Source organism: Sinocyclocheilus rhinocerous, unplaced genomic scaffold, assembly GCF_001515625.1.
Source record: "Sinocyclocheilus rhinocerous isolate Xijiao unplaced genomic scaffold, SAMN03320098_v1.1 scaffold790, whole genome shotgun sequence".
In the NCBI taxonomy this organism is placed as follows: domain Eukaryota; kingdom Metazoa; phylum Chordata; class Actinopteri; order Cypriniformes; family Cyprinidae; genus Sinocyclocheilus; species Sinocyclocheilus rhinocerous.
This window is the reverse complement of record NW_015666971.1, coordinates 206,311-221,868: the sequence shown is the minus strand read 5'-3', so window position 1 is coordinate 221,868 and position 15,558 is coordinate 206,311. Positions and strand designations below refer to the sequence as shown.

The 15,558-nt window shown below is 36.7% G+C and overlaps 1 protein-coding gene across 6 annotated transcripts in view; it reads right to left on the bottom strand.

The window, feature by feature from the left end:
• Positions 1-836: 836 nt before the first annotated feature.
• LOC107733349 (CSC1-like protein 2) overlaps positions 837-15,558 on the bottom strand; it is a 36,470-nt gene continuing 21,748 nt past the window's right edge. For 3 of the 6 annotated variants that reach the window (XM_016544943.1, XM_016544944.1, XM_016544945.1), the window contains 20 exons: positions 13,283-13,373; positions 11,101-11,138; positions 10,284-10,426; positions 10,101-10,152; positions 9,906-10,014; positions 9,045-9,115; positions 7,891-7,971; positions 7,326-7,449; positions 6,295-6,428; positions 5,944-6,081; positions 3,840-3,993; positions 3,622-3,728; positions 3,428-3,514; positions 2,828-2,893; positions 2,545-2,707; positions 2,337-2,442; positions 2,080-2,247; positions 1,661-1,776; positions 1,495-1,557; positions 837-1,312 (listed from right to left, as the gene is read on the bottom strand). In XM_016544943.1, the coding sequence (XP_016400429.1) occupies positions 1,154-1,312; positions 1,495-1,557; positions 1,661-1,776; positions 2,080-2,247; positions 2,337-2,442; positions 2,545-2,707; positions 2,828-2,893; positions 3,428-3,514; positions 3,622-3,728; positions 3,840-3,993; positions 5,944-6,081; positions 6,295-6,428; positions 7,326-7,449; positions 7,891-7,971; positions 9,045-9,115; positions 9,906-10,014; positions 10,101-10,152; positions 10,284-10,426; positions 11,101-11,138; positions 13,283-13,373 (2,170 nt within the window). In that variant the 3' untranslated portion in view covers positions 837-1,153. Of the gene's footprint in view, positions 1,313-1,494; positions 1,558-1,660; positions 1,777-2,079; positions 2,248-2,336; positions 2,443-2,544; positions 2,708-2,827; positions 2,894-3,427; positions 3,515-3,621; positions 3,729-3,839; positions 3,994-5,943; positions 6,082-6,294; positions 6,429-7,325; positions 7,450-7,890; positions 7,972-9,044; positions 9,116-9,905; positions 10,015-10,100; positions 10,153-10,283; positions 10,427-11,100; positions 11,139-13,282; positions 13,374-15,048; positions 15,115-15,558 lie in introns of all 6 variants that reach the window. The other 3 variants (XM_016544941.1, XM_016544940.1, XM_016544942.1) reach the window with 2 other exon arrangements.

Here is a 15,558-nt window from a genome sequence, read left to right as displayed (position 1 = left end):
TAAAAACAAATGATTGTAAATGATCACATGGCTGTCTGAAATACTTGATTCTGATTGATTAAATCATAGTTGCCATATATATCTAATTTTGCTTTTAACTGTCACCAAACTGTTAACTGAACATTATTCTACGTAACTCTTTTCCTAAGAAGAAATCTTTTAATATTTTCTTTATGTAAAAGGTTTGGAGACTGTAAGTGTATATGTGAAATCCACCCTAATATACAATTTTCTTGCCCAGCTGAGATAGCACTATATCTGTTTTAATTAATCATAACATAGGTAAATTAAAATTTTTAATTGCAAATTATGAGTAATCATTACTGTTTTTGGTCTTATTTACTAGACATGCGCTTGTAACGGCAAGAAACTCGGTATCTACCAAACGCCATACTAGTGTTGTCAAAAGTACCGACCGTGATACCAGTCGGTGCTGAAATTTTAAAAACGTCTATTTCCCGCTAACATTTGAGCGCTGTTGAGCGGATTCTTAAACACCGCTGATTGGCCATTGTGTTCAAGTGCTCAACAGATATGACTGTGATTGGCTACAATGATCATCGCTTCACGCTCTTCACCAAGCGCTCACACAGAAGCACACGGGGGCGTTTGAAAGCTGCGTCTATCAGAGGATCCGTCTATGTGCAGATATATTAGGGATCTTCTGATAGACGCAGCTTTCAAACGCTCCCGTGTGTATCTGTGTAAGAGCTCGGTGAAGAGCGTGAAGCGATGACCATTGTTGCCAATCACAGTCTTATCTGTTGAGCACTTGAACACAATGGCCAATCAGCGGTGTTTAAGAATCTGCTCAATAGCGCTCAAATGTTAGCGGGAAATTGTCGTTTTTAAAATTTCAGTATCGACTGGTATCGCGGTCGGTACTTTTGACAACACTATGCCGTACAAACAGGGTAACCAATGTAAAGAAGAACTGTGAAACTCCGTTTCAAATAGGTGGAGTACAATCACAAGCCACTCCAAATTCTTGACAATTGGCCATCCTGTCTCCAAGCCTCAATGATAAATGAGTGTTTTAGCTGTCAGCTGTGATGGATTCACACGCTCAGTAAGTGAAGTGAGGTGTAGTGGATCTCCGTTTGATCATGTTAAAGTCCTGCCAAGTTCAGCACATAGCGTGACCCTGCCTGGGTCACTGGTGCACCTCGTTCTCAATAAGGCTGTCCTCTCCTGATTGGAAATCACCCTCGTTCACCCCCTCCTCATCCTGCGATGACCCCTGCCCCTCGTCCTCGCCACTTCCCGTCTCGTCTGTGTTTGGGTCCTGTAGCACTTGGGCGACATACGTCTGCTGATATAGAATACAAAGAGAGAAGATGTAAAGTGGGAAAAAATCAGATGTGACAATATCGAATTTTGTTGATGCCAGATGAATAACTACTAAATAAATACTGTTAATGCTAAAAATTAGGGGTGTAATAAAGCTTTCGTGCTCATGATGTGTGAGACACTGATGTGATTATTAAAACTTACCACAGACTTAACAGGTTGAGATGAATCTGGTGGTCGTCCATTGTCCACACCGTCCATGTCGATCTGTAGAGAATTCAGGAAAAATCACACTGCAGATTAGAGAAAGTTCTGTGCTTGGATTTATTTATAAAAAACAAATAATCAAACAGACAGAGCTATTTCTGACCTTGTAATTGTGCGCACTGAGGTATCTGAAATGACCGAAGACGACATGGGAGAGGCAAATGATGATGGTGATGATCAGAACCACAAAGGTAAACATTGATGTCGGAGCAACAAAACCTTTAAAATGTAACAAGGAAATCAAGAGAGAAGAGAACAAAAATCACATTAGAACAGAGAAGAGGAAGAAAAATCATTTTAGAGTTATGACAATAATCTTTCTACAGTTACATCTAGAGCACTGATTCTCAACCTGGTTTTCCACTGGGCCACAATACTCTCCAAGTGCAAGTGAGCAACCTTGCTGCCTACTGTTTGGAACTATCATTGCATCCACACAGTGTGCCTATGATGCCTAAAATGCTGTGTAGGTAGGCAGCTTGCTAGGGTTTAGAACAGACCCACTATCTGCCATTGACTTACCTGTACGGACAGTAGAGAAGAAGAGCAGCCAGAAAAGGCAGAGGATGGGTGCTGCCACTACCTGGTTGACAGCTCCAGAGTGGATTTTCTTATCCAGTTTGGAGGGCAGGTAGGCATAATACATGTTATACCTGTCCACCAGGTGCTTCAGTAGCATGTACATCAGTCCTGCAGACAAAATTAAAATCGTACTGTGTTAAACGTGCCACCATGATGCCAGAATTCTTTATAGTTCTTCAGCGAGAAATGTCTCTCACCAAATGGTACAATAATTGGACAGGTGATGCTGTAGGTCATGACCACAGTAAAGACGTTCATCATCCAGGCGTAAGCAGCTCCAAACTGGAACTCATAAGCTTGATGCTGTAACAAAATGGAACCATGCATGAGGATATGAGTTATTGAGCATAATAGCGTAACAGTAAGGGTGAGTATAATGACCGTTGTACTTGAAACTCTACAGACCTTCTTCACGTTGCGCCTCTCGGCAGCTGAACGTGCCAGACACAGCCGGATCATGTACATAAGGAAATAAGGAATGCGTAACAGGTCCATGGCATTACCAATGAAGGCAGACGCAATGACATAGTTCACAAAGAAAGCTCCATTATCTGGAAGGAAGACACACCTAATAGAGACAAAAAAGAAATCAAGCCATAAAACTTTAATATGCATAAACCAAATGTTTTCGTAACAACAACCCCTGTGACACAGGATTTTAGAGCTGCAAATCCTCTCATGGACTTACTCGAATCGGACTTTTGCCTCGTCGAGGAATTTCTTGTCAAAGAGCCAGCGGAAGAAAACATCCAAACTGCATTTTGGAAAAGATTATGTGAAATGTTTAATACAAATGAGAAATGAGGCAACACGGCAAACACAACCAGGATAAAAAGTTTAGATGTTTTCCATTTCCTATAATCAGAAAGAATCTTTTTGATGTGAAAATACACAAAAAGGCAATATTTGTATTGAAAAAGATTTTTCAATGATACAAATTACTATTATTTCAAGTTAAAATATACAAATCGCACAAATTAGCATGTTATGTCAAAAACTTAATGGTTGGTAATTTTCAGCCTTTTGTTGAAAGGTTGTTTATTCAGGAACATATTACTTAATAAAACAACGTAAAATTAGGACTAAGTAACAGTTTTGTGAAATATTGCTGATGAATGTTGATACCTAATACGAAATACCTGAATATAATATGTCTCGAAAATGTAATACTATTTTCAGTCAGTGCTATTTTAAGGCATTTTAAAAGCTAGGATGGGATAACTGTATTTTGTCTAGCATAACAGCTGTATTTCTAACTTTTCTATGTAAACCGAGTGTTATAAAATACCTGCTCAGTCCTAGAGATGGCAGCAGCAGAACCATGAAGATGAGGAACGTGTAGCATTTGTGCATGGTGGTTCTGTTCTCTCCAGATCTAAAAGGAAAAGTCATGTATATTTTGAGCTTGGGACCACCAGAAAATGGTTTAGTTCTAGGTCATAAAAATGGATATACATGGATATACAGAATTTGGCATTGTACCGTGTCCAGTGGGCCTCAAAGAAGGCGGAGTAGTAGACGATGGTGGGGAGAAGGGCCGAGAAGCACCACAACAGCAGGGTGGGGAAGAACTGAGTGATGATAGGGTTCTGGAGGAATAGACATGGGGGAAGGAAGGGAGGTGATGAGTGACAGAATCATGACCCAATAATCACACTGCATTTGATGCTCATTAACACCCAGTTTAACAGACTCCTTACGTTCAGGTACTCCACGGGTTTGGTGACGTTGAACTTGTCCATGGTGGAGATGATGATGGCAGGGGTGGTGAGGAAGAAGAGCAAGATGAAGAGAAAGCAGTTGATGATAAAGCAGCGGAGCCACCAGTTGAGGCCACCAGTGGACAAATGCTCCCTGTGAAAAACAAGGTACGAGTCACGATTTATGTAATGAATTATACAACTACTATATGTGACCCGTGCTGGCAAAATGAGTCACAATGAGCAAATGTTCAATAATGAGTTATTGTAATTTTCCCATTCTCTATTAAAAAAAAACCTTCAAAATGATATGGACAAAATATATGTTCAACTTTTTTTCCATGATCCCACAATGCACCATGTGGGGTGTTTTGACCAATCACAGAAGATGTGTGAATCTTCACTTGCCTCATGATTCGATTCGATTACGATTTGGAGGGTAATGATTCGACTATAAAACGATTCTTGATGCATCATGATGCATCTTTTCCTCCAATTTTTTTCTTAATAATAATAATAACTATATTAATCATAATATATTTTTGTTACTTTAAACAGTAGTACAAATATAAGAAACTAATTAAATTAACACTGCTTTACTTTCTTCATTTTACATCTAAACAGAATCATTCAGGTAAGAAAAACAAATAATCAAATGTAAAAATCACTGCATAGTCTATATGTAATGTATTCATTACAAATCAAGTAGTTCAATCAAGAGCAGCGAGTGATTCCCTCTTTTCTTTTATTGTTTGATTAACATTAATGAGACAGACGGTCTATATATTAAGACCTACTGTAATGCATAGAACTAATATAATGTTACACATCAGATGTTTTTCAATAGCTGTTCTCCAAAGATCATGTTTTTTTCATGGAGCAAATGGAAGAATATTGATATATATCAATGACTGTCAAAATTTTGAAACATATCAAGATATAAATTTTTTAGCTATATCGCCCAGCCCTACTGGATACATACAGTACACTCACGTTAAGTGGTATGTACTATATAGCAAATCTCAACCACTCGATTCTTATATATAAAGTATACTCGGAATTAGTGCTCTGCATTTATCCCATCCAAAGTGAACACACACCCGGAGCAGTGGGCAGCCATTTTTTTGCTCAGTCGTGGTATTGAAGGTGGGAGAGAGCGCTGCACATTCACTCCCCCCACCTACAATCCCTGCCGGTACGAGACTCGAACTCGCAACCTTTGGGTTACGAGTCCAACTCTCTAACCATTAGGCCACGACTTCCCCACAGTATAGTACATCCACCATTACCTGCAAACATACAGTATACTCACATAGAGCAATCTATACTATATAGCAAATCTCACCAGCATGATTGTTTATATTGTTGCAAAACTGTAAACTGTATTATCATATAGCTCTATATGTAAAGTTGAATATATATTATTTATCCAACTTTATTTGCATACATATAGTACACTCACGTAAAGGAATATATACTTGTATATCAAATCTCACCTGCTGATTTTTTGTTTTATTATACTATATTATCGTCCAGCTCTTTATATAAAGTTGAATATGCCATTATGTACAAATTTATCCACATACACACAGTATACTTGTGTTGGCCGATATATACTATATTGCAACATAGTATAGCAATCAAGCAATATAGGTTGATTGTATCATTGCAAAATGTAAACTATATTATCGCACAGCCCTAATCTGCTAAATGCAACTATAAGGCATGAAGATATTAAGATATTATAAACATTAACATCATGATGTTCTGTAAATCTACTTTGAAACAATATGCAACTTGATCACGGTCTCCAAAAATAGCCCACAAACCTGCACAATCTAATGCATATTGCATATGAAATAGCAATATCATTTAGCAATAATATGCATTATAGATCCAGCTCAGAATGAATTATTATTCTGGAATCATCGATTTCAGATTTACATGCATGTAAAAACAACTAACTGTGGTCAGTCTTTCCTGTCTAAGTGGGTATTTCTTGGCCAGAATGAAACAGCAAAGTGGATCCCACTTTATGTCCAAAGTCTAGCTCTGTGAGACTACGCTCATAATGAATTCATGAGATTTAGGATGAGGATGTTACCAGTAAACGTTCTGTGGATCTGGAGCATATGTGACTGTCCAGTTGTACGTGTTGAGAAGGCTGCTGAAGGGGGAGGACTTTGGCTCTCGTCGACAGTGACAGCCGTGACACTGACATGCGTTAAAATCTTTCAGGATGCTGGGAAGGGTAAAAAATCAGATATTAATATGATTTTTCCTTCTGGTAAAGTATTGTGATGGTAACATGATGATATCAGAAGGTAATACCATGATACTGAATGATCACAATATTCATGTGCAATTTTACCTCTAAGAACAGCTAGTACCACAATGATACTCTTTGGTTAGCGTTTTATTCACACACAAAGACCAAAACGTCTATTAGACTTACAGGGATGTCATGGCTTCATTCTGGAAGGTAACAAAAGCCATTCCCAGAGGTTTAGTGTTGACTTTTTCTCGTTCTTTTCTGTATTCTTCCTTCAGTTTGGCCTCCAGCTTAGTGTAGTAGTTCACAGCCTCTTCCTGCAGGAATGGATTAGCATTACAAGAGTTAAAATGCACTTGATTTTAAAGACATTCATTTATATATAATCTTCATTTTATCTTACTTTTTGGCCATATAAATATCAGCATCTGCACCAAATTGCATATTTTTGCTCAGTTTGGGCCTCTGAATAAAACGGAGGAGGTTTTTCCTTCTGATTTTTTTCTGCCTGATGTATCAAATAAGATCAACTCAACAAAAACACATATGCAAACTTTTTTTAATTTTATTTGAGATTTATTTGACTATTATTTCATATGTCGGGCTTTACAGTGTTAACGTCAGGTGACTGTCCCTTTGAATTCTGTTACTTCTCAATGCTTCAAGTCAACAATTAATCAACAAACCGCATGTCAACATATTCTATTACACCAAATACACAAAATAATGATCTTTAAAAAAGCATCATATGACCCCTTTAATGCTTTGTAAGCCTGCCAGTTAAGAGCTTGTTTTTCCAGCAGCCATACTGACTACAGCATTCCAGTCATCGGCCAGCAGGGGGACATGAAGTGCTACAGAAAAATGACTAGTGACAAATGGGAAATCTGTTTATCTAATAAGTAGCTTAGGAGCTGCTGAATAAACCTGTGCTGATGTTGAACATGTCTCACAGCAGCAGAGCGTACATCATCCTGACTGTAAATATAATGAAGCTACAGGCAGAACACGAGACAGAGGATGTGACACACTGACTGCGTGTCTGATGGGAAAAAGTTGTGTATTCATGATGACAGTTCATGCATTTCTGATTTATATTTGAATGTGAAGTGAAATGCATGATCAGTCATTTACCAATGAGAGATCTAGAAACCCACTACTATTCAAAACACTTTGGGTTGAAACTTGAGAGGTTATACTGGATTTGACCTGACCTGCTCGCAGCCCGCGATGATGCAGCAGCAGAGGTGGCCGCAGGGTTTGGGGTTAATCATAGTGGGGATGTGCTCCTTGGCCATCAGGTCTGTGTAGAACTTTTTGCTGCGTTCTGCCTTTTTCCTGAATAAGACAAAGTCAAGAACATTGAATTGAGCCTGACTGTGAAGTTTACTTCCAAAACATTTTAGTTGCAATTTCCATAAAGAAGGTACAATTTAAGGTCAATTTAAGTCAATTTTTGTTCTTTTTCATCAAAGGGTCATTGAAAGCAGAATGTTGTTCAGACAGAAAATACTGTTTAGTTTGACCTCAAGAGGTCAAAATAAATAGTAAAGGAGTCATTTTATTATTATTTTTTATTTAAATGAGGCTTAAAACTTAGGTTTGGGTGATTGTCAATGTAGCAATGTACAGTAAAAACATGAAAATGTAACTATATAAAATACTGTTTAAAAAAAGGAATCGGACACAAATCTGTACCTTATTCATAGAAAGTTCCTTGTGTACAGTACTTAAAATGGTGACTGAAACTTGTCTAAACTAAGCTTGTAAAATTTGTACCTTTCAGACTCCAGGGACATAAGCTTGGCAACGTCGTAACAAATGCGAGCATCCAGAACCACACAGTTTTCATATGCTTTCCTGGATATGAACACAAAGAGATGAAAAGGAGAAAAAAAGTGTAAGAGAGACAAAACTTGCAGGAGCCAGGCTTCAGTATTGTCTGGCGCACACTGTACTTTACGCGGGCCAAGAATGGCTCACTTAGACAGGAAGAAACTGACCGACATGTAAAATGACCAGCCACTGTTTCTTTTTATGCGATGCATAAGGGTGAGTAAATCTAAAATCAATGGTACCAAAATAGTAGACTGGCATACAACAAATTGGTAGGCTTTTTAAATAATGACACAGCAGTCTCTGTGAGATGATGTACAGACAACACTGAAGACATTAGTGGAGTATAATGTGTACACTATTAAGTCAAAATTTCCATCCGTCCTAAAGTAATAGATCTGTGGGAGTCTAAAGGACTGATGACTCTTTTCCCAGTTGGCTGCAGTAGGACAGACTGCAATATGCTTTGAGACGTCTGTGAGTCTGATATCTGTTCTGCTCTCATTTGTGTTTGCTCTTTTCTTCCTCCCTGTCCTCTATCTACACATCCTCATTTCTCTTTCTCAATTGTCACTTTGGCCCCACAGCCTTATACTAGAAATCCTTGACTCAGAAGTAGTTAAAGACATGTATTGTCCCCGCACATTCTTTAGCAGTAAATGAGATTAGTTAAACTGAGTGGATGGACACGCTGAGCATCTTGTAGCCACATGACCACTTTAGACCAATTAAAACAAAAAAGTTTGTCATTGTCTTACGTGGGCCACGTCTCAGGACTAAGATTGGGGAATCTTAAAGGGATAGTCCACCCAAAAATGAAAAATAATCTGTCATTATTTACTCTCCCTCATGTCATTCCAAAACTGAATGACTTACTTATGCAGAACACAAAATGAGATCCAACAAATGGTTCAGCAGACAACACTGGACCCCACTGACTTGGATTAGACATTTATCAAAATATTTTCTTTGAATGTTCTACAAAGGAAAGCGAGTCATACAGGTGCATAAATACACACTTCACCCTTACAGCTGATGGGAAGGCATATCCTAATTAACACTGTGACATAAAATGCGCATTTTCAGTAAGAACTTACTCGAAATGCTGCTTTATTTGACTCTCTTCTGCATATTTTGCGATCCCGTTAATGAATAAAGTGCGTTTCACCTGTGAATGGAGACAATTTGGAGACATCAGAGTTTATTTATTATCCTTTCAACTATAATATTGATTGATGCTCTATGTTAATCCCCATTAACAGAGCAATATTACACAGCACTAAACTATGAACCTTAGTCAGGAGAGACATATTTCATTTGACACCAAGTATGAGTCTGTGAAGAGACAGACGTACAGTCTGTTTGCATTGTTAAAAATATTGAAATAACCAAGCAGTTTTACATTGTTTGACGATTCATCTGTGCACATTATAATATATATATATATATATATTGCAGTCTTTCATCTGGAACTTCACCATCATCAACCTTTTTTTTGCAACCACTTTTTCATTTTTTTTTTTAACCCAATCAATTCCCAAGTTCCACTCTTCATTTTTTTTTTTCGTGTTAAATATCCCGTTTCACTCAAAAATATGCTAGATTATGCAAGTAAAGTGGGTTGCAGTGGGATGTTTACTCTGATTAAGGTCCATAGCGGGAAAGAGAAATATTTGAGTAATGATGAATATGGGTTTAGGTTAAAATCTGAAAATAAATGAATGTTCCTGGTTCGATACAAATTGTGGTTACTGTAAGGCACTTACAACTGAGGTAAAACTTTAAAATGGGCCAGTGTTCTGGAGGGCTTAAAACCAGAAATGTGATGCTCATATGTTATGTTTATTATGATTATTTTATGTGGTAAAGAACATTATGACAAATATGCCGTAGATTGGAACTTGTATTGAACCCAGAACATTTCTGTGCAGTGTTTTGGTGAAGTTGTCTCTGCTCACCAAGTCGTCCTCTTTGTAGTGCATCTTTGATGTGTGTCTCCTCATGCTGTACACAGTCAGTAACAGATATAAGAAGGCAAATGTAGTGTGCAGCCATAGCAGGTTATTACTGAAAGAGAGCAAAAACAAATGGATGATTCATTCATCAACAGTCATTCAAGAGTTATTTCATAGTGTCATATTACCCGGGCTTACCCAGATTTTAAGTTGGCTATTGTAGTTCGCCCAAAACTGTAGGCATTATTTTCTGGAGAAAGAGAAGATAAGAAATGGGTCATAGGGAGTCTTTAGTCATATAAACTACAGGAAGCGAAACTCGAATGGCTGTGTTCAGATGTGTAATCCTAGATGACTCGTTCTCAAACTTTTCTGACTCACCTAATAGGTCTCCTGAGAAGTTGACGGGCAGGACGATGCCCACGGAGAGCACGCCCACCACTACCAACAGACCAATGATGTGCCGCTGGAATGAGAGGTAGTGCACGGAATCCTCACCACACTTCTCCCTGATCTCATCATCTCTGTAAAGGTGAGAGAGATATGTCAGTATAACATTAACATTTTTAGCCAGTTGTCTTAAACTTCATTTGAATAATGGGTAAATGCCATATTCACAAAGCAATATACCTTAAAACAAGCAATATACCTTTAAACCCAACTATAATGCATTTGCTTCGGATTTACATTTACTATTATTATCATCACTTCAAAAAAAGAAAAAAAAAAAAGAAAGAAAATGTTCTATTCTAGTCTGTTCAGTTTTGCAAACAAAACAAAAAATATTAATAAATAATAATAAAATAATCTATTAATATTTCATTAAACAAGCACAATATTCAGTTCACCATATAAACACTATAAATGAAATATTTGATGAAAATCTGATTACAGTGCATAACAGTGAATATAGTATAATATAATATAATACTAAACTTTTAGCTTTAATCTTCTTATATAACAACTGAAATAATTTTGCTCCGGTGTTTAGGAATGGTAGTATCTATCTTGCGTCCTTCTACTTCTAACTTGTAAAGGACCCTGGGAACTGCTGACATGTAAATGTGGTTATGCGTTAATATACTGGGGTTTTATGATCAGCAATCCAATGAGATGTTTTAGCACAGTTGGAATAATTAGGAAGTCTTAATTTCAGTAGTTACAGTATGTTCATAAAGTAAATGCAGAAAGGACTCACTTTATCCTGAAGATGGCGGTTAGCCAGGCACAGAAGCCCTATAACGGAGACAAAGAAAAGAACATCATATTCACTGCACTCTAACTGTTGTCTGTCAGTCACCTCAACATTGAAGGTGATGATATACGGGGCAATGTTGCTTGGACACTTTCCCATTGAAAATGGCCAACAAATTTCTATCTGGATACTTTAGATTGGTTGTGGGCACTGTGTCTCACCTGGTTGCCCGCTGACGGCAACATTGCTCAAGAAGTTGCCCTGTGTATCATCACCTTTAGAGACATTAACAGTCTCTAATGCAGTTTAAGGAGTTGTTAGAGGCAGCGTGGGTGCACGTGACACCAGTTTACATAAGTGCAGTTATTCCAGATCACAGCAGGGAAGGGAGAGGCAAACAAACGGCTGTCAAAAGGCGTGTGTTCTATTATGAAATGCACAGGTGTGTGTGCATTAAGGAGGACAGAGCTATAGTAGATGACAAAAGCGTGCGCTTTTCAGACTGTGTGAACATGAGCGTGAAAGAGTGAATACATGAGCAAGGAAGACAAAGGGTATGTTCAGAATGGCAAACTTTTATAGCACCTTTAATACTTTTGTAGTACGTATGTATACTGTGAACAATATGCAGATTTTCTATATGGACAGAAACCGGGATGATGTAATGCGCTCAAGTTCATCTTCTATTTAGAGAATGATCTCCCTTTCAAATGACTCTTGAGAGGCTTGCACCTCTCGACTTATGTGCTGCTTTGACTTTCACATAAAGAGCATTGCAGATATAGCCTTAAGGTCTGTACACAAGGACGATAATTGTAACAATATCTATAACTATAAAGTTTTAATAACCATTCTAATTCTATGAGAATAGGGAAGTCCACACCATTATATAACTATGTAACTATTATAATAAGTCAGTGTTATTTTAGTATCATAGATATAATATAGTTTTTATTAATATTTTGAATTAGCTTTTATTTTTATTTTTATATTTTCCTTTTTCATTTTAATTTGAGGAATTTTTGAGGAGTGTTATTGTAAAAAAAATTTTTAATGTCTATATAGGTTTTATTAATTTTTATTTTAGTTTTTGTTATTTTAGTACTTTAAGTAAAACAAAAAAATGAGAAATTATGCCTTGGCAACTAGCTGAAATAAATTAGCTGTTAACTGAAATAAATAACTTATTTTATGCCACACCATTATATAACTATGTAACTATTATAATAAGTCAGTGTTATTTTAGTATCATAGATATAATATAGTTTTTATTAATATTTTGAATTAGCTTTTATTTTTATATTTTCCTTTTTCATTTTAATTTGAGGAATTTTGTAAGTGTGTTATTGTCATTTTTTTTTTAATGTCTATATAGGTTTTATTAATTTTTATTTTAGTTTTAGTTATTTTAGTACTTTAAGTAAAACAAAAAAATTAGAAATTATGCCTTGGCAACTAGCTGAAATAAATTAGCCGTTAACTGAAATAAATAACTTATTTTATGCTTTGGTTTTATAAATAATATCCCTGATAAGGATACTGGATATTGTTAGAATCACTTTCAGAACTAATGTTTCTACAGTAACTGATGAACGATAAAAATATTTACAGTGAATCAGAATCCACTCGGCTTTAAATTGCTTGAAGATTCAAAGTGGCAGATGACATAACTGCAGCATGTCAACATAATATCAACATTATGATAAACAGAATGTTATTGTGTGTTGGTGTGGACACTAATATAGTTATATCTATAGAAACTACGGATCCAAGGCACTTCTTCCAGTTCCAAAATGTTAAAAAGCCTTTATTCAAACATGGCTCACTCTAGAAACATTAAAAATGACTAGAACACTGCACACTGTGATGTTTTCTTTGAGTTACTAATATAGTTATCTTTATAATGTAGTTATAGTTCTTGGTGTGAATGGGCATTTACACAGTATCATTTTACTATTTAGTAATGCGCATAAAATATCTAATGTGTTTAATCCTATATGTTGAATATTCTCTGAATGTACAACTCAGATGTATTTAGAAGTTTCTATGTAGCAAACTAAAGTTTGATGCCCATTGCAGCATACTGAATGCTGTTTTACATACATATTTTAACAAAGTAGACTAGTGTATTCCATTCTGAACATAGTCATGGGCATCCACATTAATGACCTTGCAAGCTACTTACATTGTCCCTTTGCTCAAAGTCGACTGAGCTGGACACAGAGGTGAGACGCTCGTATCGGGAGTCAGCAGGCGTCTGCATGGCGGAGGCCACACTGAACACAAACACACACATTATCAAACACATGCCCTCAAGCGAACACAGAAGTGTACAGTCACTTACTGGCATGCCGCTTCATTCAGCAGTAATTAGAATAAGGATTGTAGATTGATCTGTATGATCATGTTAAAGGACTAGTTCATCCCAAAAAGCAATACGATCATTCACTAAAAAAAAATTTTTCCCCTCGGCTACAGATCTCTTTTGTTAAAATCTTCACAAATAAAAATACTTGTCTTGTCACGTTAGTAAGGACAGAAACCTGGTGTTATGCACCAGTGGTGTTTTTTTTTAAATGAATGAATACAAATGAATAAGATTTGAGAACTAACACTTCCAGCAAATAACACACACCAGTTTTTTTTTTTTTTTTTGAAAGTCTCAGTCCACATTTACTACCATGCATGGAAAAAAAAAAAATCATGATACATATATATCTTGTGTGTTCCACAGAAGAAAGTCATATGGGTTTTGGAACGACATAAGGCTGAGTAATGATGACAAAATTTTAATTCTGGATGAACTAATCTTTTAATACTTGTTAACTTTATCTTAGCATCTTCACAGGGTCAATTCGATGCCAGCTTAGTAATAAGTGATGGGCACTGCTAGGCCCTCCAAGCTCAAATTACTCCAGCTACATCAGGCCATATCAGGGCTAACCACATGTCAGGCATGCAGCAATAAGTGCATTATACTTTTCAAAAGCAAAAAACCCCCCCCAGTTTTTTTTTTTTTTTTTGAAAGTCTCAGTCCACATTTACTACCATGCATGGAAAAAAAAAAAATCATGATACATATATATCTTGTGTGTTCCACAGAAGAAAGTCATATGGGTTTTGGAACGACATAAGGCTGAGTAATGATGACAAAATTTTAATTCTGGATGAACTAATCTTTTAATACTTGTTAACTTTATCTTAGCATCTTCACAGGGTCAATTCGATGCCAGCTTAGTAATAAGTGATGGGCACTGCTAGGCCCTCCAAGCTCAAATTACTCCAGCTACATCAGGCCATATCAGGGCTAACCACATGTCAGGCATGCAGCAATAAGTGACTGTGCAAACAACTCAAACACAGAGTTAGCATTAGCGGTTGAGAGGCAATGCACACAAACGGTTCACAAAGAGACTGCAGTAAACCTAGAAAGGAGAAGAACATGCAGAGAGAGGAGCATAAATTTAGAGTTGATTAGAAACCAGAGTGTGTTAAACAGAGAAAGACTCATCAAGAACTGGGCAGAGATAAAACTACAATAACTCTACTTGATACAGTGGCCTCCAAAAGCCACACTTCATATGAACTTCAGTGCATTAGCTAACAAAATATCAACTGCATTTAGCTTAAAAGTGCGGGTGTGTTTTAAAAAATGTTTTTTTAAATAAAATTGACAAATGCCATTTAGTTTGACATACATGCATATGTAAGTATGCCTTAAATATTAAAATAGATTTTTGGGGCCAGTATGTGTGTCATTCTCTGGCTACGACATTCACAAACAATTGGAGTCTACAGGACCACTTCTACAGGGCACTTGGAATAAGTATCAAGCCTATCCATTTGTCAATTGACAAAAACAATCAAACAACTGGACAAATCAAAGGTATCTATCAAAACTAGGTCTTCCAGTTACACAGGCGTTTTCTATGCCACCACAGGATGTTTTACCTCTCCCTGTAAGCCTCTTCCCTGTGGGACCTATAGGGTGCTAAGACCCTAGCCAGAAAGTGCACGCTTTAAGGAACGAAAACATATTATTTAATGGTGAAGTGTGTAGTTTTTGCAATGTTACAATAACCCAATTCCAGTTTAACATGCAAAGAAAATATAAGTAAACCATGTGTAAGTTTGCAAAACATTGCTCTTGTTTGTTTGAGCGGTCCAACTTGTACTGTGAGTTTGGGACAGGACTATCTGTTTATCATAACAATGGAAGACGGGGATGAGAAAATGTGCTAGGAGACTTTAGGAAATCTGTTTGGAAACATTTGTACAATTTCGTTTGGTGCAGAAATTACACAAATTCACCTTTAAAAAGACACCAATCCATAAGAAACACAATTATATTGATTAGTTCAGGTAAATTTGATGAGTATCTTGAGAAACCCTCAACCAATGGACTCTAGGAAGGAAGTAATAAAAAAAAAGGACAATAGAAAGAAGTAAAAAGAGTTAGAA